General features: G+C 40.6%; 1 protein-coding gene across 1 annotated transcript; it reads left to right on the forward strand.

Annotated features, from left to right (window-relative positions):
* Window positions 1-5,848: 5,848 nt before the first annotated feature.
* Window positions 5,849-9,427, forward strand: irf2bpl.L (interferon regulatory factor 2 binding protein-like L homeolog). The gene is given in 1 exon segment (NM_001094252.1): window positions 5,849-9,427. A coding segment is annotated over 1 exon segment (2,073 nt). The 5' UTR covers window positions 5,849-6,139; the 3' UTR covers window positions 8,213-9,427.
* The last annotated feature ends 11,029 nt before the right edge of the window (window positions 9,428-20,456 follow it).

Below are 20,456 nucleotides of genomic sequence, written 5' to 3' on the forward strand. Positions count from 1 at the left end.
AGTAAAATGGCAAATTGCATATGTTTAGGGGCCCCATAATCTTGCTGTGGTGCCCAATAACTAGTCATTCCACTGCTAAAAAGTGCATAAGAAATGCATGGTCTCTGCATTAGAATAAGGAACATGAAGCATTGTCTCTGCATTGTCATTGCTTGATATGTAAGTTATGTTAGCGTCTATGTAAGTTGTGTAAGTGTCCTCCCCTTTTATCATGGTGATTGAGCAAAATAAACTTGTTCTAATCAGATGAGTCCAATCTTGTTTCCTTTACTCTTTCGAAATCCATAATCACAGCAAGAAGGCAGACGGCAATTTGTTGTAGTTGTCTTTAAGGCAAGCTTTGCATCATTCCTAAATCTTGTTTATGTGCAAGCAGGAGGACCTGATGTTGCCTAAGCACAGGTTAAGTAAGATTATAGACAGTGTGAAGTGGAAGGTAAGTGTAGTATGTGATTGCTATACCAGTGTCATAGTCAAGGGGTAAGGCAATATTTGATGGACATCTGAGATTTTTTTTTTGTTTCATGTTGAATTTAAAAAGGCCTTTTATTAAATAACCTTTTAATTTGATGTGATAATAGGGCCCCATGCAGTGTGCCAAGTGCAAAAAAGGCAGCAATCAGCCAGTTATTTGCACTTTGCCCACCACTTGGGGCATTGTACATATAACCAGAGGCCTCTGTGCTCTGTTTCAGAGCAATGAAACCTGTGGACTGCTCCTGCATTATTCAGCACTCAATTCATATAAGGCGGGCAGGGGAGGCAAATAGGTGTCTCCCTTCCTGCACCATACTTTGCACATGATTCAGATGCACAAGGTACAGAGTGGAAGTGCAGACCATATCAGGACAAAAACAGGGCACTTTGTGGAAAAAGCAGCTAGCCTGGGGGTGCAAGTGCTAAGGGAATGCGTACTAAAGGCATGCTCTTGCAGTGGGTTCACCATTTGATAAATAGCCCCTTAAGTCTTCTTTGAAACCAAGCATTTTCTTCAATATATTAATGAGGCAACTGAACTCTTGCATTCACCCCTTGATCAATATGGCCCAAAAACTCATATATATATATATATATATATATATATAAGTATTTATTGGGCTGTAAAATTCCCCTCTGGTTAATTGTGGCAAACTCTGTTTTTACCCTTTGATAATTATATAATTTAGTGTTTTAATTGCTAGGGGTATAAAGGTCACTAGTTGTGGCTGGTGGTTTCTGTAGCAATGTATCAGGGTGTAATCAACCAGGGGATTTCACAAAATTAGAATAGCTGGTGTATACTCTCTAAAGGCAAAATATAGAGTCTATGGGATTCTGTAATTCTGAGCCATCTGGATTATGGGTTTCCATTAGCTGTATCAGTAAATATTGGGGCAAGTGCTGCTACATAGGAGTTTGGCCATAGGAATGTGGAAGTCATTGGACTACATGTATATTAGTGATACTTTGTGAGGAAAGTGTTGTTTTGTTTAGTAGTTTAAAGGCAATCTAGTATTAGCTGATGTACTAGAAATAGGTGGTTATATTGGCAGAATATCAGGGTAGAAGAGTTGGTGCTTAGGAGTATTAATATCTGAAGGGTAGCGTGTTCTTATCTGCAGGGTTAGTTGTAGGCTTGCTGAATGCTAGAATGCTGAAAGCAGTATGTCAATATATTTAGAACTGAAGGTTAATGTGTTGAGAAATGGATACTAGTGTGCTGAAAGCTGAAGGTTAATGTACTGTACTGAAAGTGTTTATATCGGCAGTAGAAAAGTAGATTGACAGTTAAATATACTTATGTTTTTAAGATTATGTTTATTTTTGAATTGGGGGAATATTCTGTAGGAAATAAATACAGTCTAATAATTTGTTGTTTGATGTTGCAGGAGGTTAGAATGGGTTAAACCTCAGTGATTCCTGTGGGTGGGGTCAGACAGCGCTCATCTAAAATTCGCCTTGGCAACACAGAATGGCATCTGCAGGGAGGGAGAAACGGTTCAGTGCCAAGGACTGAGAGCTAACTTGGAATCCCAGAATCTCCTGCTGGACATCTGCCCAAGAGACAGGAAAACATAGCTGAGGAACAATGTAACACAACACTGTAAAGCTTAACACAATGCTGTGTTTCATTTCAGCCCAAGCAGGAGCTGCTGGGGCACATGAGCATTTATTCTGTTTTCACACAGCTCATTTTCTTATCCATTCTTATAATTACAGTAATCACGATACAGGGCGGGGATAGAGAAAGTGAGAGGAATATTGCCAATAACTGCACTGCAAGTTGCCCTGCCAGTTTCACCCTTCATAAACAGAGGCAAGGCCCCTCCTGCCATGAGTAGAGAGCTGCCAACAATTTGCTTACATGATCTGACACTGCAGGGCTGACCTGACCCTCCTTTCATAAAGTTGCAGTAACACACTGTGTGAGTATCAATATCAGCCCCGACGTAGCATAGGTACAGGGCCACTCCAAGCTGCTCCACGTTAAGCATCAGCACCCTACATGTTAATATATGCACTAGCAGCTCGCAGTCTGCACACAGAATATGATTAAGAAATGAGTCAGTTCAGCATCACAAAAGGGAGAGGCTCCTGAGGACACAGCAGGACGCACCGCCTTGCACTACACCCACATCCATGGCTACATGTAAATAAAAACAACAGTGCATGTGAGACAAGAAGTCTGCTGCATATTCTCCTAAATTTATCTGACAAATAGATTTAAATTTAAAAGTTTGAAGTTATACTCCATCAAACTTTTTCCTGCTTAAAACACTAATATATTAAAACACACTTTATGCCACTAAGCTGATCCTGACACCAGCAAGGACCAAGTGTCTTATCTGAAGTTATTGAGCTACCACTAGAACTTCTGCTAGTGTACCATATCAACACTAAGGGGCAGATGTAAGAAGGGTCGAATATCGAGGGTTAATTAACCCTCGATATTCGACCAGGAACTAAAATCGTTCGACTTCGAATATCGAAGTCGAACGATTTAGCGAAAATCCTGCGATCGAACGATCGAAGGATTATTCGTTCGATCGAACGATTAAATCCTTCGAATCGAACGATCCGAAGGATTTTAATACAACGATCGAAGGAATATCCTTCGATCAAAAAATCACAGGCAAGCCTATGGGGACCTTCCCCATAGGCTAACATTGACTTCGGTAGCTTTTAGCTGCCGAAGTAGGGGGTCGAAGTTTTTCTTAAAGAGACAGTACTTCGACTATCGAATGGTCGAATAGTCAAACGATTTTTAGTTCGAATCGTTCGATTCGAAGTCGAAGTAGTAGTCGAAGGTCGAAGTAGCCCAAAAAACACTTCGAAATTCGAAGTTTTTTTAATTCGAATCCTTCACTCGAGCTTTGTAAATCTGCCCCTATGTGTAAGCCCACACAGGGCGTTTTGGGGAGATTTGGGCGACCAAATCTCCCCAAAATGTCCTGTGTGGACTGACCCTAAAAGCATGGTGTCTAAGAGTGATTATGCTGGAAAAAAAACAGAATCATGTAAACCAATAATTCAAAATGGGTTGCTACCCCATTTATTATGCCTTAACCACCATGTGCATCCATGTATGTGGAAGGGGTTATCTCTCCCTTTGCTAGAATCGGCACTGTGTACAGAGACCAGCCTGGAACACCAAAATCAGCCCTGATAGAAATATTTTGTCCTACCTAGTGCAGTGATTGTGGCCTTCAAATATTATATCAAGTTAGTACCAGTTCATGAAAGTCTATGGGGCAGATTTACTAAGGGTCGAATATCGAGGGTTAATTAACCCTCGATATTCGACCAGGAACTAAAATCGTTCGACTTCGAATATCGAAGTCGAACGATTTAGCGCAAATCCTGCGATCGAACGATTCGAAGGATTTTAATCCAACGATCGAAGGAATATCCTTCGATCAAAAAAACGCAGGCAAGCCTATTGGGACCTTCCCCATAGGCTAACATTGAGTTCGGTAACTTTTAGCTGCCGAACTAGGGGGTCGAAGTTTTTCTTAAAGAGACAGTACTTCGATTATCGAATGGTCGAATAGTCGAACGATTTTTAGTTCGAATCGTTCGATTCGAAGTCGAAGTAGTAGTCGAAGGTCGAAGTAGCCCATTCGATGGTCGAAGTAGCCAAAAAAACACTTCGAAATTCGAAGTTTTTTTAATTCGAATCCTTCACTCGAGCTTTGTAAATGTCCATGCCGTATTCTGATATTTAAGCAAAAGCAGTCAAACAGTACAGTCTATGTCTGTTTGCACTGCATCATAAACATTTTTTGACTGACCTACACAAAGCCTTAACCTCTGCCCAACTAATGATCTGTGGGAGTAACTACAATGGTAACCGAGTCCAGCATGATCCCAGACTTTAGTGACCAATCTTTCTAATGATCCTGTGGCCAAATATTATCAAATCTCACAATATTTAGGGGGGGAATTCACAAAATTGTTGGTAAGTATACAGTTCTTACAGTGCTGGTTGCCAAATTGTAAAAAATTTTGTAAGCAGGAAAAATTCACAGGTATCATATTCGTTATGGATTTGTCATAATGACACCACATTTAAAAAAAATATCATATACACGGTATAATAAATGCATTGGTGTACTGCTGTACATATTACGGTACCAAAGACCAGTATTCAGAACTGTTGTATTATAAGAATTGCCAGAATGACGAAAGCTGTAATCCAGAGCCGAAGGTACATACCCATGGGCATTTGTACATGCATTTGCTGTGCACAACCAAGACATTGTTCTGTGATCATTAGTTGGAGTCTGTCCAATGGTACAGACCCAGAGAACAGAATAGAATACTTAGGCTTGCCAACTTTGCTGGGATATATCACTGAACAGTGTTGGAGAAGGCACAGCAGTAATGTAATGGGGGGCTGGTCCAGAGTTGGATGTGATTGGGGCAGGGATTGGGTGGATAGAGGTCTCATATGTAAGTGTCAGAGGGTGTAATAAAGCATAGAGGTAAGAAAAACTGCAAGCTTACTAATAAGTATATTGCCAGCACATTTGTAATAGCAGGCTGAGATTGTGATTTAACTGTTAGGCTGTTGGTATACCAGCTGGATGGCAACCCAATGTGGAACACATAAAAATGCTAAAGACACAATCACAAAAACCCTGTAGATAAATACCCTAATTAATGACTGGTGAACATAATAAGGTGCACACGTCCATGGGTATACTTGTCTCTTTTTTTGTTTTAAATCAATGTTTATTGAATAAAGAAACATAGACAAAGGACAAAGTACTTCCAGTACCCAATTGCTTTCTTTCATTATTCCAGTGTACTAACTGAAACAAGTCAAAATAAAACAGCAGAACAAAAAAAATGTAACGGGTTAAGTACAGTGTGGTTATGACCAAATTACAGCTTGTAGCGTGTCTAGCTAACAGACCCAATGAGACCAAATTGCCATAAACGTATGTTTATAGTTGAGGAAGGAATTAAATATGTGATCGACAATTGTCTCTTATTAATAGTGGAGCAGTGTTGCTCTTTTCCCCTACAGGTGGTGTCAGGGTGCAAAAGTGGATGACTGCCAAAAATCAGTGTAAATTGACAGATTTTTGGATAAATATCTGCCTCATCAGGTCGCCCCGTCATTGTTTTGCACTGTTTTGTGTTTCATTGCGTGTCACCATTTTGTTCCCCCGCACAACAGAACATCCACACACCAACCACGTGATAAGCATCCCACGTGTGCACTCTGGCGTCGAACAGTTGTGCGGCCAAGCTTGCGAACTCAACAACATGTTTGTCGGTGGGGGCAGGGGGGTGACGTCAAGGCCAGGTGGCATTCTTGGACTTCGTCATTACGGTGCAGTTTGGAGACGCGCACGCACTCGCGGAATCCCAACCCTTCGTGACGTAGTGTGCGCGGTCTTGTGAGGGCGCGTGCCAGGCGGGCTGCGGCTTGAGGAGAGAACGAGACTCTGAGAGAGCACACCCGGAGAAAAGAACGGCTGAAGAACAGCCTAGGAGCTCGGAGAAGAGTGTTAAGCAGAAGCTGTCCACCCACCGTCTCCTAAACAGCACCCAGACCGAGCCGAAAGAACCAGCAACACCTTACACTGCATGCTCCCCCCACGCTGAGTATTCCTTCCCCCTCCCCTGTGCTGAGCCTTCGCTCACCAGCATGTCGGCCGCACAGGTCTCCTCTTCACGCCGCCAGTCGTGTTACCTGTGTGACTTGCCACGGATGCCATGGGCTATGATCTGGGACTTCACGGAGCCTGTTTGTCGTGGTTGTGTTAACTATGAGGGGGCAGACCGAATTGAATTTGTCATTGACACTGCTCGGCAACTGAAACGCAGCCACAGTTTCCAGGATGGTCGTTCCCCTGGACCCCAGGGCCCTGGCTCAGGAGCAAGCAACAAACAGCACCCAGCAGTTCAGGCAGCACTGACCGCTAAAGATACTGCTCAGCTAAACCACTTAGATGGGGCCACTAAGGCAGCAGCTGCCTCTGGACTTGAGAGATATGGACTGACCACAGATCGTGGACGCTTTGAATACACATTAGCTGCTCGGCTTCCCAATGGCCTTAATGGGTTCCCCAAGCCGGGGGAAGATGGACCCCCAGAGCTGAATAGACAAAGCCCCAACTCACGAGGGCGAACAGGGCATGGGCTGATCCCACAACTGGTGCCTGGGCAGCTGAGTGTGCCTCCTAATCTAATACCCCAGACCCTTCTCAATGGACCACCACCAGGCACTCCAGGAGGAGCTCCACATGTTCTGGGAAGAGGTCCTGCAAGTTCCAGTGGCCTAGGTGTTCCACCTACAGCCTCTTCATCTGGTGATCCCAAGCGTCCTGGATCTGTATCTAGTACTGACCAGGAGCGTGAACTTAAAGAAAAGCAACGGAACAGTGAGGCTCTTTCTGAACTGACAGAGAGTCTACGTAATAGAGCAGAAGAGTGGGCAGGGAAGCCTAAAGCAGTGAGAGATACATTGCTCACTCTAACTGCCTCTACACCCTTTGATGTTCGCTTCAAAAAGGACCATAACTTGCTGGGGAGAGTCTTTGCATTTGATGCCGCATCAAAGCCAGGCCTGCTTGACTATGAATTGAAACTGTTTGTAGAATATCCAAGTGGCTCACTAAATGTGTTTAGTTCTGCCTCTGGTGTAGCCAAACAGATGTATCAGGACTGCATGAAAGACTTTGGTCGTGGTCTGTCATCTGGTTTTAAATACCTGGAATATGAGAAAAAACATGGTTCCGGAGACTGGCGTTTGCTTGGGGACTTGCTTCCAGAATCTGTACGCTTTTTTAAAGAAATGGTTGGAGCTGATATGCTGCCCCAACCCTATCTTGACCCTGGGTGTCCCATGCTGCCAAGCGCACTTGTAAACCTTCCGCGGGCACTGGCTGCCGCTGCAGCTGCCTCATCATCAGCTGGCAGCAGTGGGCAAGCCAGAAGTGGTGTAAGGAAACGCAAAGCATCCCCAGAACCAGACTCAGCTGATGGACAGATGTGGTTAACAGGGCAGCCTGATGGTATAAAGCAACTTAGCATGGCACCTGCAGGAGGCACACCTTCTTCTTCATCTGCAGCCTATGGCGTACCTTCTGCTCCTCCTCCACCACTAGGCCCTGGACACCCACAGCGCACTACCCCACCTGAGAGTGCTCCTCCAAATGGTCCATCGCCTATGGCAGCGCTTCAGTCTGTTACAGATACTCTGGGCACTGCCCACTCCCCCAAGGATGGGCAGGCAGGTGGTTTACCACCAGTTCACTCCACCACTTCATCAGCCCGCAGAAATAGTAGCAGTCCAGTTTCACCTGCATCGGTAACAGGACAAAGACGTCTTAACTCTCGCAATGGAGCAGGTTCAGCAGAGCTGAGTCTCCAAGTGGCACCTACTGGGGGTGCCCCTCATCCAGGAATGGACCAAGTGCATCCACAAAATATTCCTGATTCACCCATGGCTAACAGTGGCCCTCTGTGCTGCACCATTTGTCATGAGCGTCTAGAGGACACGCACTTTGTACAGTGTCCATCTGTGCCCAGCCACAAATTCTGCTTTCCCTGTTCTCGTGACAGCATTAAAGCCCAAGGGGCTACAGGTGAAGTCTACTGTCCCAGTGGGGAGAAGTGCCCCTTAGTGGGTTCTAATGTACCATGGGCGTTCATGCAAGGGGAAATTGCCACCATCCTGGCAGGGGATGTCAAGGTGAAAAAGGAGAGGGACCCTTAGGATCACTGGTAAATCATGGGCACATGTTCTGTGCAAGGGGTCACCTGTCTCCTTCATGTATATGTTTAGCTCCCCACCGATAACCTGCAACCCAAAGACAGGTTCTAATAGTTGGGGTTTTGTGATGGGAAGAACCAGGTTGTTACTCTGCAAAATGGAATGTAATGAAGCAAATCTTTCCCTTTATCCCTAACACATTCCCAAAATGCCTCCTTCTGGAAACATGCTAAGGGAACATACTGGTCTGCTAATGGAACTTTGAGGGCAGGACACCTACAGTGTGCAGTGAATCAATTACTGGCATTAGGGGGTTGCTTGAAGATTCACAATAAAACTCAATGGTTTTTAATCTTTGGCCTCCAAGGGGTAATGCAGTGACATTTGTAATTATCATGGAAATACAGACATGCCTAAGAGATGAGCACTAGTGCACCCCAAAATACTCCTTACCCAAATGGAAAGAGGCAGGTTGGTGGGTGCAAGTAGCTCCTCGCACAGCCTTATGCAGGATGGAAGGGCAGAACAACTTCATAAACTTAGTCTTACTTATGAAACTATTTTGTGGTGTTTTTGCATTCGGAAACACAGATAATGTATACTTCATTTGAAGGGTGCAACAAATGATTTTTGGTTACAGCGGGATATCTGTCCTTGTATCTTTTTTTCCTTCCTGTTTATTTTTTGTCTTTTCTGAACAGCTTTTGTGGCAGTGTCCACCTGATAAAGGTTTATAGCACTTAGCAATGCTGCTGGTGTGTCATTTCTGTAAATCCACACACTTTTTTAAGGTCCAGGGCAGACAGTGACCCTGTTAAGTAAAACATAGGGGGTAGAGTCTTGTTTGTGAGACCCGGTGTGTGACAAATTTAGTTTAATGTCCTCTACCCCTCTTTCTGTGCCAGCCTTTCCTGCAGGAGGGAAGATGTATAATCCCATGTAATTATTAGATCACAGGTTTCTACAGGTCTATAGAATGCAGTTGTAATTGTTTTAACCCATTGAATCCTGGCACTAGCTGATCTGTCCCTTAGCTAGTGAAGTTATATTTTTATTTTCCCCTCCTGCACGGATGCTTTGAGCAGTAGAGCAAGTTGCTGTATGTACATTTAGGGTGGAATAGGCTTTCTCTTTGTCCAGAATACATTTCTGTAGTATAACAGACCACTGTTATGTGCCTTGGAGCTGATTACATTGTAATAAATCTGATTCATATGACTTTACTGAACAGTCTTCATTTTCTCAGATTTGTTAGCAGAGGTACACAAGTTTCCTGTATCTTTTCATTTGATGTTCCTTCAGATGTCGCCTTCTCCCTCTTTTTTTAGGGCTTGTTTGATTGTTCTGTCATTGCCCTTTTTCTTTCACATAGCTGCTTGCATATGTATCTACACTCTCTCACCTTTTTTGTTCTCTCCTTGTTTTCAGTCTAAAGTATTTATAGTTCAATCTGTTTATGACCCATAATTCTGGCAGACATGTTGCACTGTTTCCTTCCATAGTTATAACATCTAACCGCTTCTTTTCATGCTGTCATGTCTCAACCCTACCAACATATGTCTTTGAACAAACCAGCTACCTCCTAACTGTTTTCTCAGGATTTGTTGACGACTCCTGTTTTTCCTTGAAGTAACCTTTGTTTTGCTCTGCATGTTTTTTCCTGCATCACTTTCTTATAAGGCCCCATCTCTACCTTCTGTTCTCATTGCTAGCTGTGTCTTATTGCTGCAGTTTCTTGCACCCTTTCTGCTGTCTGTTTTTTGTTTCATTAATTTACCATGTCCTTTTGACACTTGCTTCATTATATCATACTTTCCTCTGTTATCACTGTTATTCAGTAATGTCCCTTTCTACTCCGTAATTTGCTGTTTAAGCCCTTGCTACCTCTTTTTTTTTTTTCTCCCTAAAGCATCTGTCAGATGTACCTTTACTTCGTGGCACACTTTGCATTCTGTGCTATTTTTCTTGTCCCTAGCCAATCCCCCCCCTCTTTACTCTAATGCCTCATTCTTGTGTAATATGATATTTTGTGGCCCTCTACCTTCCTATTTTGCAACACACTCAGCCCCAATAGGACACAAAAAGCAAGACTGGAGTTGAAAATAATCAGTAATGGGTATGTCATATAGAGTGTAGGGAAATGTTTACTCATTATGCATACAACTGGTGACCATATGGGGATCAGTTGCACAGAATACTAGGTAACTGGTAGTTTCATAAAGTGAAACACGTTACGTTAAGTCTAATGAAAACCAAGCACTAAAAAGATCAATAGAACTTTTTGCTATCAACATGGATGTAAAAACAAGCAAGCCTGAGTGAGTGATTATTTGTTTAAAGAGGACACCTACACAAAATGGCTGTGAGGTATTTCTGAGCATTCTACATTAGATGTTTCCAGCTAATCGAGCCCATACCTGTTAAAAATGTATGCTGTGCTAATAACATTGTATTAAAAAAAACACTTTTCAGAAAATCTGCAGGTAAAGACTGTAAGTCGTGTGTACTGATTGGGCTCCTTGTTACAGAAGCTGACATTTTAGAGCATTAGTTGGATGAGACTGATGTTGAAGTCTTAAAGGACCAGTAATCTAATTAATTTTTTTTTTTTTAAATTTAGTATACAAACGAAGACATTAAACTAAAAGCCTTTATTAAAAAATAAAGAGTATATAGAGTTTTGGTAAGTTATTTCTTAATAAAGGCTTTGCGATTTTAAAGTTTAATTTGTCTAGTTGTTTTTTTTTTCCGTTGGTATACTAACATTTTTTTATGTCACTGGTCCTTTAAACGTTCAACTGACGCTGAGTAAGCATTCTTCTGTCTGTTGACCTGCTTTCTCCCCCCCCCCCCCCCAAGAGTTCCCTGCAGGCTGTATGAAGTAGTAACTCCTTAATGCCTTTCAGTCTTGAATGAATATTCAGTTTTAAAGATTTCTAAAATTCTACCCATGGCTATTAAATCAAGAATAGTGTATTAGCAGTAAGGTATGACTTTTAGTCTGAGAAGAGCAGTAGGGGTATAAAAATGGTAATCGACTGTTCATTGTGAGTCAGTTTCAGTTACCAAATTATTACATATTAATTTATGTACTTCTATTTTTATACAGACTGGACTGTTCCACTGAGCTAGTGCAGCATTGTAGTTTGCCACATATCCTTTGGTGGAAGCTGAACCATTTGGGTAGTACACACGACCAGAGCCTAGAAATAGAAATCTGTATTTTGATATATATTGTGCACTATAAAAATAAAATGGATACAAATAAACACTGCTTACATTCTTAAACAATTAAAGGGATGATTTTGATTAAGTGTTATAAGATGGACACAAAATAAGCAAATATGTAGTATCAAACCTCACAGACTTGTAGAGAATGATAAATACACAAATCATGAGAGGAAATTAGTAATAGAAGCAAATTAATTTTCTTTAAACCTAATTCTGAGTTGTTTGCTGCCTACTTGTTTTTTGACCTTCCTTTCACATAATTTTTTCACCTAAACAGGTGTTTAACAATTAAAGCATGACCCCTTTGCTAGTCTATAGCTGTAAATGTTTGCTTACCATGCCTCCTCCACTGATAATCAGACACTTGGCAGAATTATTTATATTCATATGCTGATTAAATAAATTGGTGTCCACATTCTTTTGTACATCTCCTAAATAAGTTCAAAATAGTTATTCCGGAATGACCGAGTTTATTCTTGACTAATAACTGAGTGTATTCCACAATGCATATTCCAATGAAATGTTGGCGCCTCTCTTTCTCCTGTGTACTGACTACATGTGTGCAAGTAAGACCGATTCTCTCTGAAACTCGAATAAACATTTGAGGTCCCAAAATGGCTGCACAATACAGCCCTGGATAAAACTTGGTCTCCTTTCACTGAAGGCCAGCAATTTCATTTTTTAGGAATAAGATTGCCTGGATCTTCGAGAGTCCGGTTACAGACACCAGTGCCTAATCTTTTCCAGGTAGGTAACATCATTCTCATTATATGTTTGTCATCCAACTTTGTGAGTGAGTGAATTGGATCTCCAAATGATTGTCTCAGTCTATATAAGAGCAATGTGAAAACGGTGATTCTGGGTCGGAGATTTTAAATAGTTTAGTGGGCAGTTAGAAATCCCCTGAATTGGATCCTCATTGTCTGCTATGGCAGTTGCTAGAAAGAGCTAGTGCAAATGATTGTTGGTCATTTGTTACTTAGAAATGTGGCAGTCTACCTGATATGCCTAAAGAAGTATTTAGGCCATTCCCATAGAATGCAATAGGGTAGAAAATATGTGCTGTTCCTGGAGCTCCTGTGTTTTTGCCAAAGCCCCCTGAAATGTATTGCATGCCATTTTTTTTACAAGATATATCTAATATTGACAATAGTTAATTGTACAAGTGTAGGGGCATCGGAGAGTAGACAGGAGAAAAAGCAATATACACTTATTTATTTTTTTGCTGTGGGTTTATTTTTGAGTGACAGTCCGTATGTATAGACTTTAACACTAAGCATTAGAGGGCCATGCTTTCATGATACAATCTAAATTGTTGGGTAACCACCGAAACATACAGTTGAGGAAGAGAACTGGCAATTCATATTATGGTATGACTGATAATCCCCAGTACCAGTGTTCAGTTCCTAGTCAGGCTAACGTAGCTTCATCATTTACATCAGCTAACCAGGAGTTCCTCTTTTATACACAACACAACTGCCAGCATGGCCAAAAATGAAACCTTGCAAGACTTTAATAGTAAGCACTCCGAGTGGTGTTTATGTGACGCATCTGTTGCAATCTGCCAGGTAACTGCCTACAGTCACAATCAGAAAATTCCTATTGGTCAAAAATCCTGCAGTAGCCAATCCGTGAATAGTATATAGGTGGTGGCCACTGATTGACTCTTCTGCAGAGCACGATAAAGCCAGTCATCTTAAAGAGAGAGCATCACTGGCCGTTTATACATTAAAACAAAGATTTTTTTTCTACTCATTCTTAATGCGTACTTTTTTTTCTACTCATTCTTAATGCGTACTTTAGTGCACAGGAAATAGAATCATGTGTATGAAGTGTGATGGATGCTTTTACATGGAAGTTCCTTCCTTTGTTTTACACGAATTGATAACCATGCTGCTTGTTCATTAAGTGTGCTTGTGCAGTCTTGCTGCATGTTTATGGATTGGTGTTCTGTCGAAAATGAGCTTTTTTTTTTTTTTCAAGCACTGTCCCCCTTTTGTTTATGAATTGAAATCAGAGAATTCCAATCAAGCAGAGATTATGAACTGAAATCTGAGCTTTTCCCTATTTTCAATATATAATGCAATAAAAGTGACCTATTACAACTAGATTGAATGATGATTGGATTTACTGTTCTCTTTGATAATTTTACTTTTGAGTATTTTAGTTTATAGTTTCCCTATTTTTGTTTACAAGTGCTTATAAGTGTATGTTGTTTTACATGGTGCAAATGGTTATCTCTAGGAAAACCTGGGATCACTTACTGCATAAGTCCATGTGCAGCTTGTATAAAAAGCAGTTCTGGATCATGTGTTGGTAATTATTATGTAGAAAAGGCAACGGTGCACCATGGATTTTATGATAAAAATTCCAACATCTTTATTTTATCCATTTTAAAGCAGTGCACATTACATGGAGAGACAGGGGACAAGTCTTGGAGATCACACTCTTTGTGTTTCGTAGCCCCTGGCTACTTCCTCAAAGTATTGTATTTGTATAATCTGATATGTGGCTTTGGACTTATTGCCAAATATGTGTTGTTAAACCTGCAGTTCTTGTTGCAGTCAGCTGAACAGCTGTATAAGGAAAAATACGTATGTTTTTGCCATAATCCCTATTTATAACCCGAGTACCCTGAGGAAACCCACACAAGCATGGGGAAAACATACAAAACCCATGCAGGCAGTTTCACAACTAAAACTCACCGCCCCACCCTGCAAAAAAAATTGGAGGGGCCTAGTGTGCACTGCACACTTCCCAGGTGGTCACGCAGCAGTAAGTAGAAAAGTGACTGGGGAAGGAGGTAATCTAACTACGCCGACCCCTCGGTCAGAAAACACATTTTCCCCAGCCCACCTGCAACCATAGGGTCTACTTCCTCTATAGTTACGCCAGTGCATGCAGGTAGTGCCTCGTCTTGTATATAACTAAGGGCCCCAGCACTGCAAGGCAGGTGTGCTTACCATTATCCTCCATGCTTAGGAAGCTTTTATTATATTTTTAATAGTGCCTTTATCATTTGTTCACCTTTCTCTTTGTGTACAGTTAGGTTTTAAAAAAAGGCTTTAGTTCCTCACATTTTTATGCAATCTATTTGTTCAACCCACTGAATTAAAGCTGAAAGTCTGCAGTTCAACTGCATCTGAGTTGCTTCATTTAAAATTCATTGTGGTACATTACAGAACCAAAATTAGAAAAAAAAGTTGTCTCTGCCCAAATATTTATGGATCTAACTGTATATGTCTGCATTCTGATAACTGCTTTATGAACAACATGCACATTTTAAATGTAAGACTTCTAAACATGATTCATGTGTGAACGATGTTGAATGTATATACTGATCATTTTGAAATGTGTACTTTCATCTCCTAATCCAGTTGTGCTTGTTTATCAGTTGGAACTGGAAGGTATAGGGTGTGAGGGACAAAGTGTATTTCTTTCTCAGAACTAATGAACTTTTAGTTAAATAGTGACTTCTGTGCTGGGTAGATTCAAATTATATTTATGTCAGGTCATGCAGAGGCCATGAAGCTGTTGGCCAACCAACTCTACCACAGGCCAATCTGATTAGTTGACATGGTTGTATGTTCACCTTCCTCCTTTCCCCTTGTTTATACTGCCGGGCTGCTCCCATTTGGCTGTTGAACTGGTTCAAACTGGGTAAGGGTGAAGAGGGCGGTTCCACAAAAATCTTGGCTGGCTGGTTTAGGATTTAGTAAAGGGGTGTGTTTGTTTGTAGTGTCTTGCACAATTAAGTGAATATCTTAGTACACTTTAAAAAAAGCAAGAGGAATGGCCTAAGGCTTATGTCATACAGTACATTACCATATGTGTAATGAGAGGAATGAATGAGATTCAATTTAATAGAGAAGTCTGCGCACAGCAGTACTTAAAGTGGACCTGCCACCCCGACATAAAAAGTTGTATAATAAAAGTCCTTTTCAAATTAACAGGAAATCCAAATTTTTTTATTTTTTTTATTAAAGCATTCATAGCTGTTGTAAAAGAATTTAAAAATCTCAGCTGTCAATCAAATATTGCCTGCCGTAGGCATAGAGGCGGAGCAGGCAATTACTTTCACTTTTCATTCAGCACTTCCTGCACTCCCCACATTCCCCCCCCCCTCTTCACCATTTAATTGTGTAGCCAAGGCATGAGGATGGACATCAGGTCCCCCATTCTGGTGCATAAACAAGATTTTGAGATAATGCAAGGCTTGAATTAATAGTAACGTCCACAAAATGGCTCCTGCCTGCTTGCTTTAATTATGAGTTCCAGACCAAACGAAACAAGATTCAAATAATTTATATAGTGTAATTAAAGTTTATTTTGCTTTACTAATGTCATAAAATAGTATTTGGAATAATTTTTTTTGGGCGACAGGTCCCCTTTAAAACAAACCTACCTTTGCTTATAAGCTGTAAAAAACACCATACGAATATACAAGAATAGTTTTATTTCTCAATATTCCAGCAGAACTTCAGACAAGTGCAATGGGTTTACTTGCCACACAACCCTGGGACGTCTCCATGGACTGGAAGGGACGTCATTCTGGAAGTGGATCAACCAGGTTAAAGGGGTGGTTCACCTTTAAGTTAATTTTTAGTATGTTATAGAATGGCTAATTCGAAGCAACTTTTCAATTGGGCTTCATTATTTTTGATAGGTTTTGAATTATTTGCCTTCTTCTGACTCTTTCCAGCATTCATGTGTCGGTTACTGACCCCATCTAAAAACAAATTCTCTGTAAGGCTATTGCTACATTTGTATTACTTGTCTTTCTATTCAGGCCTCTACTATTCATATTCCAGTCTATTATTTAAGTCAAACATTCAATATACTTTCTTTAAAGGAGCATTGAATAAAATGTTGATTTATACAAAGATGTCCTTGGAGCAATTACTTGCATTTAGATTGTTTTTACTATTTTTTTTGTAGCTCAACGGCTCATACCAGGAGATAAAAGCTACTCCATGTTTGGTTCTTGCGAGGTAGATGAAATTCCCATTATGAACTTCACCCCTTTTTTGGGACTGTTTTGATTTACAGATAAGCAGGAGTCCATCAATGTGGTGTGTGGGTACACTGTTAACTTTTTCTCCCACCCACCCACATTTCTAGGCTATAATAAGAAAGGTGATTATATTGTGATCATCTTCCCCAAAGTTGAGAGTGCTAAAAATGTTTCAACGTGGGTCCCAAACAATTTTAAAGAGGCACATATTCACCAGAGGTTTCTTCCTTTATATATACATGGTAAGATCCCATAAGATGTAAATTGGAATTATTTACACTCAAGAACAGGCACCTAAAGTGTGTATAATCACCTTGTTTTTATAACTAGATGAACCGTACAATAAACTAGGACAAATTTGCAACAACTGGAGTTCAGTCATGGAAGCTCTTGATCAAGCATTTGTTCAGAAAATTATTAAAATACCTCAATGAGGGGAGGCTTTTGGTGAGCCTGGCAAGAATACACTTAAATATTGTTAGAATACTAATGAACTGCCAAAAAATAGCAATGAGAAAGCGACAAGAATAAATATTATGGGCACAAGGGAAAGGGTATTTATGAAGCAAGGCTGACCCAGATAGGGTTGTTGACACTTAAAGAAATTATACTTAAGGCTAATGTGGAAGGCTTTGTGGAAACACCTATCTTCTCTGATCCATCACATGTTGTAGCAGTACTAACAGGCATAACATCTTCTTGTCAGTGTGCTCGATGTGGGTTTTGATGTAAAACCTAGAACTGCTTTTAAGCCATGCCTGTCCGTTCTACTGCAACATAGTTGTTTTCTCTGTGTATTCAAGGCAAATTACTATAATAATGATACGGCAAATGTTTTTGGATTACCTCACATGGGGCAGCTGCATCTTGTTTAGATTGCTTGCCTTGGGAAAAGTTTTTGCAAACCAAGCACTCATCTAAAAGAACAAACATTGCCTACATTGTGCTAGCAAAATAAGCTGCTCCCATTGAGTGTAACTGGAGCTTTCCCCTGAGCCTTGTGTCTCAAATTTAGAGCTGTAAATAAACACTGACAGAATGTAGAGATGGCAACCCTCAAAATGATTTCATAGGGGGTCTGAACTGCCAAATAAGTTGTCATGGCCTATTCCTCTCCTGTTTATCTTGTCATTGAATGGTCAGGGCCGTATTTATATATAGGTACCTTGGCCTGTGCAAGGGCAGCAGCTTTTGTTAGATAGCCCTTGGGTGCCTATATAATTTGAAACATTTTTTAAAGAAGAAAAAAAAAATCCACACCAGCCACCACAGAGACTTTCTGCATAAATCCAGAGGTGCTGAGGGGTACAGAGCTTATTGCAATGAAAACCAGAAGTGTTGTTTACAGTATATCTTATGTTGGGGGTGCTGTTAGGTCCAGTTCCTAGGGTGCCACTGGACCTAAATACAGCCCTGTGAATGGCCACTGCGCATGCACATGTCTTACGTGGTTATCACTGAAGGTTCATTGCGGTTGTACATTGCACTTCTTGCTTGGGAGTGGGAATGACATATAATGACTGGAGTTTGAGGGGAAAAAGTATTAGTGATTTGTACGAAAAGATATGCAAAGCACAGAAAAATATGGACTAATTGGTGCGCACAGCCACAGGACAAAACTTAGGCCAGGTAGAATTCTAATGTTTCTACCTCTATATCTAACGATTCAGCTCTACTCGTGTATTAAAACGAACAATCTGTCTTGGAAAGATCTTTTCCAAGAAATATCGTAACTGTTACGTCTATGGCCTATTTTACTGTTTGTTTCATCACATGAACTAGTTATCGGAATGTAGTAGGTGCAGTTATATTCACAATGCTTAAAGCTTATTTATGATTGATTGCTATGGGATTCTGCATTGGTGCAAAACTCTTCATTAAGCAGACTGGAATAAGTTAGTACAGAAGGAGCAGACATAAGTTGGATCTCTCAGTTTATCAAGGGAGAACCTCATATTTTATTCACTCAAGGTGCCTTTCTCCCGATTCATGATGCTAAAACTAACAACATTAAGCAAAAATCCCACCCACACGCTATTAATCCCTGGGCTGACAAAATATCTGGAAACAATACATATGCCATTGCCCCTAGGGTTAGAAACTACATGTACACTGTCTATAGACTGATAACTCATAAATATGGATATGACACACCTATAATGGAACAAAAGAGGCGTGAAATGAAGATTTGTGAGACAGTGATAATTCTGCCTGGCAATAATAATGTATGTGTAATTATATATTTATAATACACAAAAGCCATGAATATCTTGTAAATGATATCCTTATAAACGGTGATTAGTGATGTCATCAGTTATAAACGATATACCACCTATGTTAGCGGGTACAAGGTTATGGAACAAACACCTTGCCTAGCAACATAATTAGCAATAACCGCTCTTATCCCCACAAAATAGCGATCGTTAAAAACACGTGACTCTTTGTCACACAAACAAGGAAGTAAAAAAAATGTAACCGCTTGCTGCATGTGCAGATTTCTTTGGCCCTTCTTGGCACTAATTTGAATATGCAAAGGAGGGTTTGGATTCAGTTCGGTATTCACCTGAATCTCTCACAAATGATTCAGGATTTGGTTGAGTCCCAATAGTGGATTCGGTGCATCCCTAGTTCTTTGAAAGGAACAAAATTATAATGAATTAAGCAATACCTAAACATAATTAACAATGAATAAGTGTTAATGGTTTAGGATGACCAGACCTCACATTTAACCAGTGGAAGCATTGCAATTAAAGCAGCATTACGGTTGCCATATGACTTCATACCATATTCAAATAACCACAGGTATCCATACTGTGAAACCAGCTCCTGTAGGATAGGCAGCATAGGGCAATTGCATTTTTATTTGCATTTTTGTGGAGTGGGTTTTTTTGTGCATTCACTGTGTGGCAATGCAAGAGTAAATTGTGTTTTTGCCCATGCACAAGAAGAACCATGGGAAAAAATTCTGTGTGTAAAGGCCCTTAGGGAAAGCTATACAATTAATGCTTTTTTAATATGCCGGTGTTCCTAATGTTACTCTTTTGTAAAACAATAAAATCACAATAAAATTGCACCTTGCATTGTTGTCATACTGTAACTACAGCAGCACTGTATTTCTGTTTTATTTATATAGATATGAAAGTCTCATATTTGCTTTAGGAATACATTGACTTCACTTGTCTGATAATGTGGAATAAATTGTGTGAATTCCTCAAATTCTGGGTAGGAAGCCTGAACCCAAAATTTATGAATAACACTAATGCTCTCTTCTGATCCCACAGGTACTGGCCCACGGGGCAGAAGAAGACCGCTTGCATTACCATACAGTAGAATCCAAAGTACATCAAAGTGCAAGTGAAACCATCATGGAGGCATTCTCTTATGGAAGCCAAATTTTGATTTTGACTGGTTACTATACACAACTTTTATATTTAGTTTTGTGAATTCTCAGCAGACTGTCTGTTATAGCAGCATATAGTGTGTCTGTAGCGTATAATGTGTCTGCAGAAGGTAGTGTGATTTTACAGCTGAGTCTGAGCAAGTCATAGTGGGTGAAGTCACAAAACTTGTTTACAGACAGTTGAGCAGTAACGTATAATAATCAGCAGTTTGCTCCGACTAATAAAAGCAAAGGTCTCATTGGCTGCCATTGGTTATTACACTTGGATTACATTCACAGCTGTTTTGACTATTGTCTAAATGAGACGTAGTGTTAAACACAGTTTGCAGAATGTAGTGTGTTGCACGTTTTTTCATTTGCTCAGTCACAGAGAACAGAGTTGTGTTTTCAGAATGGTAGAAAGCATCTGGCTACGCAGAGCTGGGGGTGTAGCTTAGGCTCTCCTGATTCATGCCAGTGACATAAATAAACATTTCCTTTCTGAGACTGTGCGAGATAAACAGAGGGAATGGGGGAGGGGTGGAATGTTGTGCGTTTAAGGAGGGGAGGTGGAGTTAAACATATCCTAGCAGTTAACTCTTAAAGCAAAAATGTACCTTGTA

The sequence above is a fragment of the Xenopus laevis genome, chromosome 8L (assembly GCF_017654675.1).
Source record: "Xenopus laevis strain J_2021 chromosome 8L, Xenopus_laevis_v10.1, whole genome shotgun sequence".
In the NCBI taxonomy this organism is placed as follows: domain Eukaryota; kingdom Metazoa; phylum Chordata; class Amphibia; order Anura; family Pipidae; genus Xenopus; species Xenopus laevis.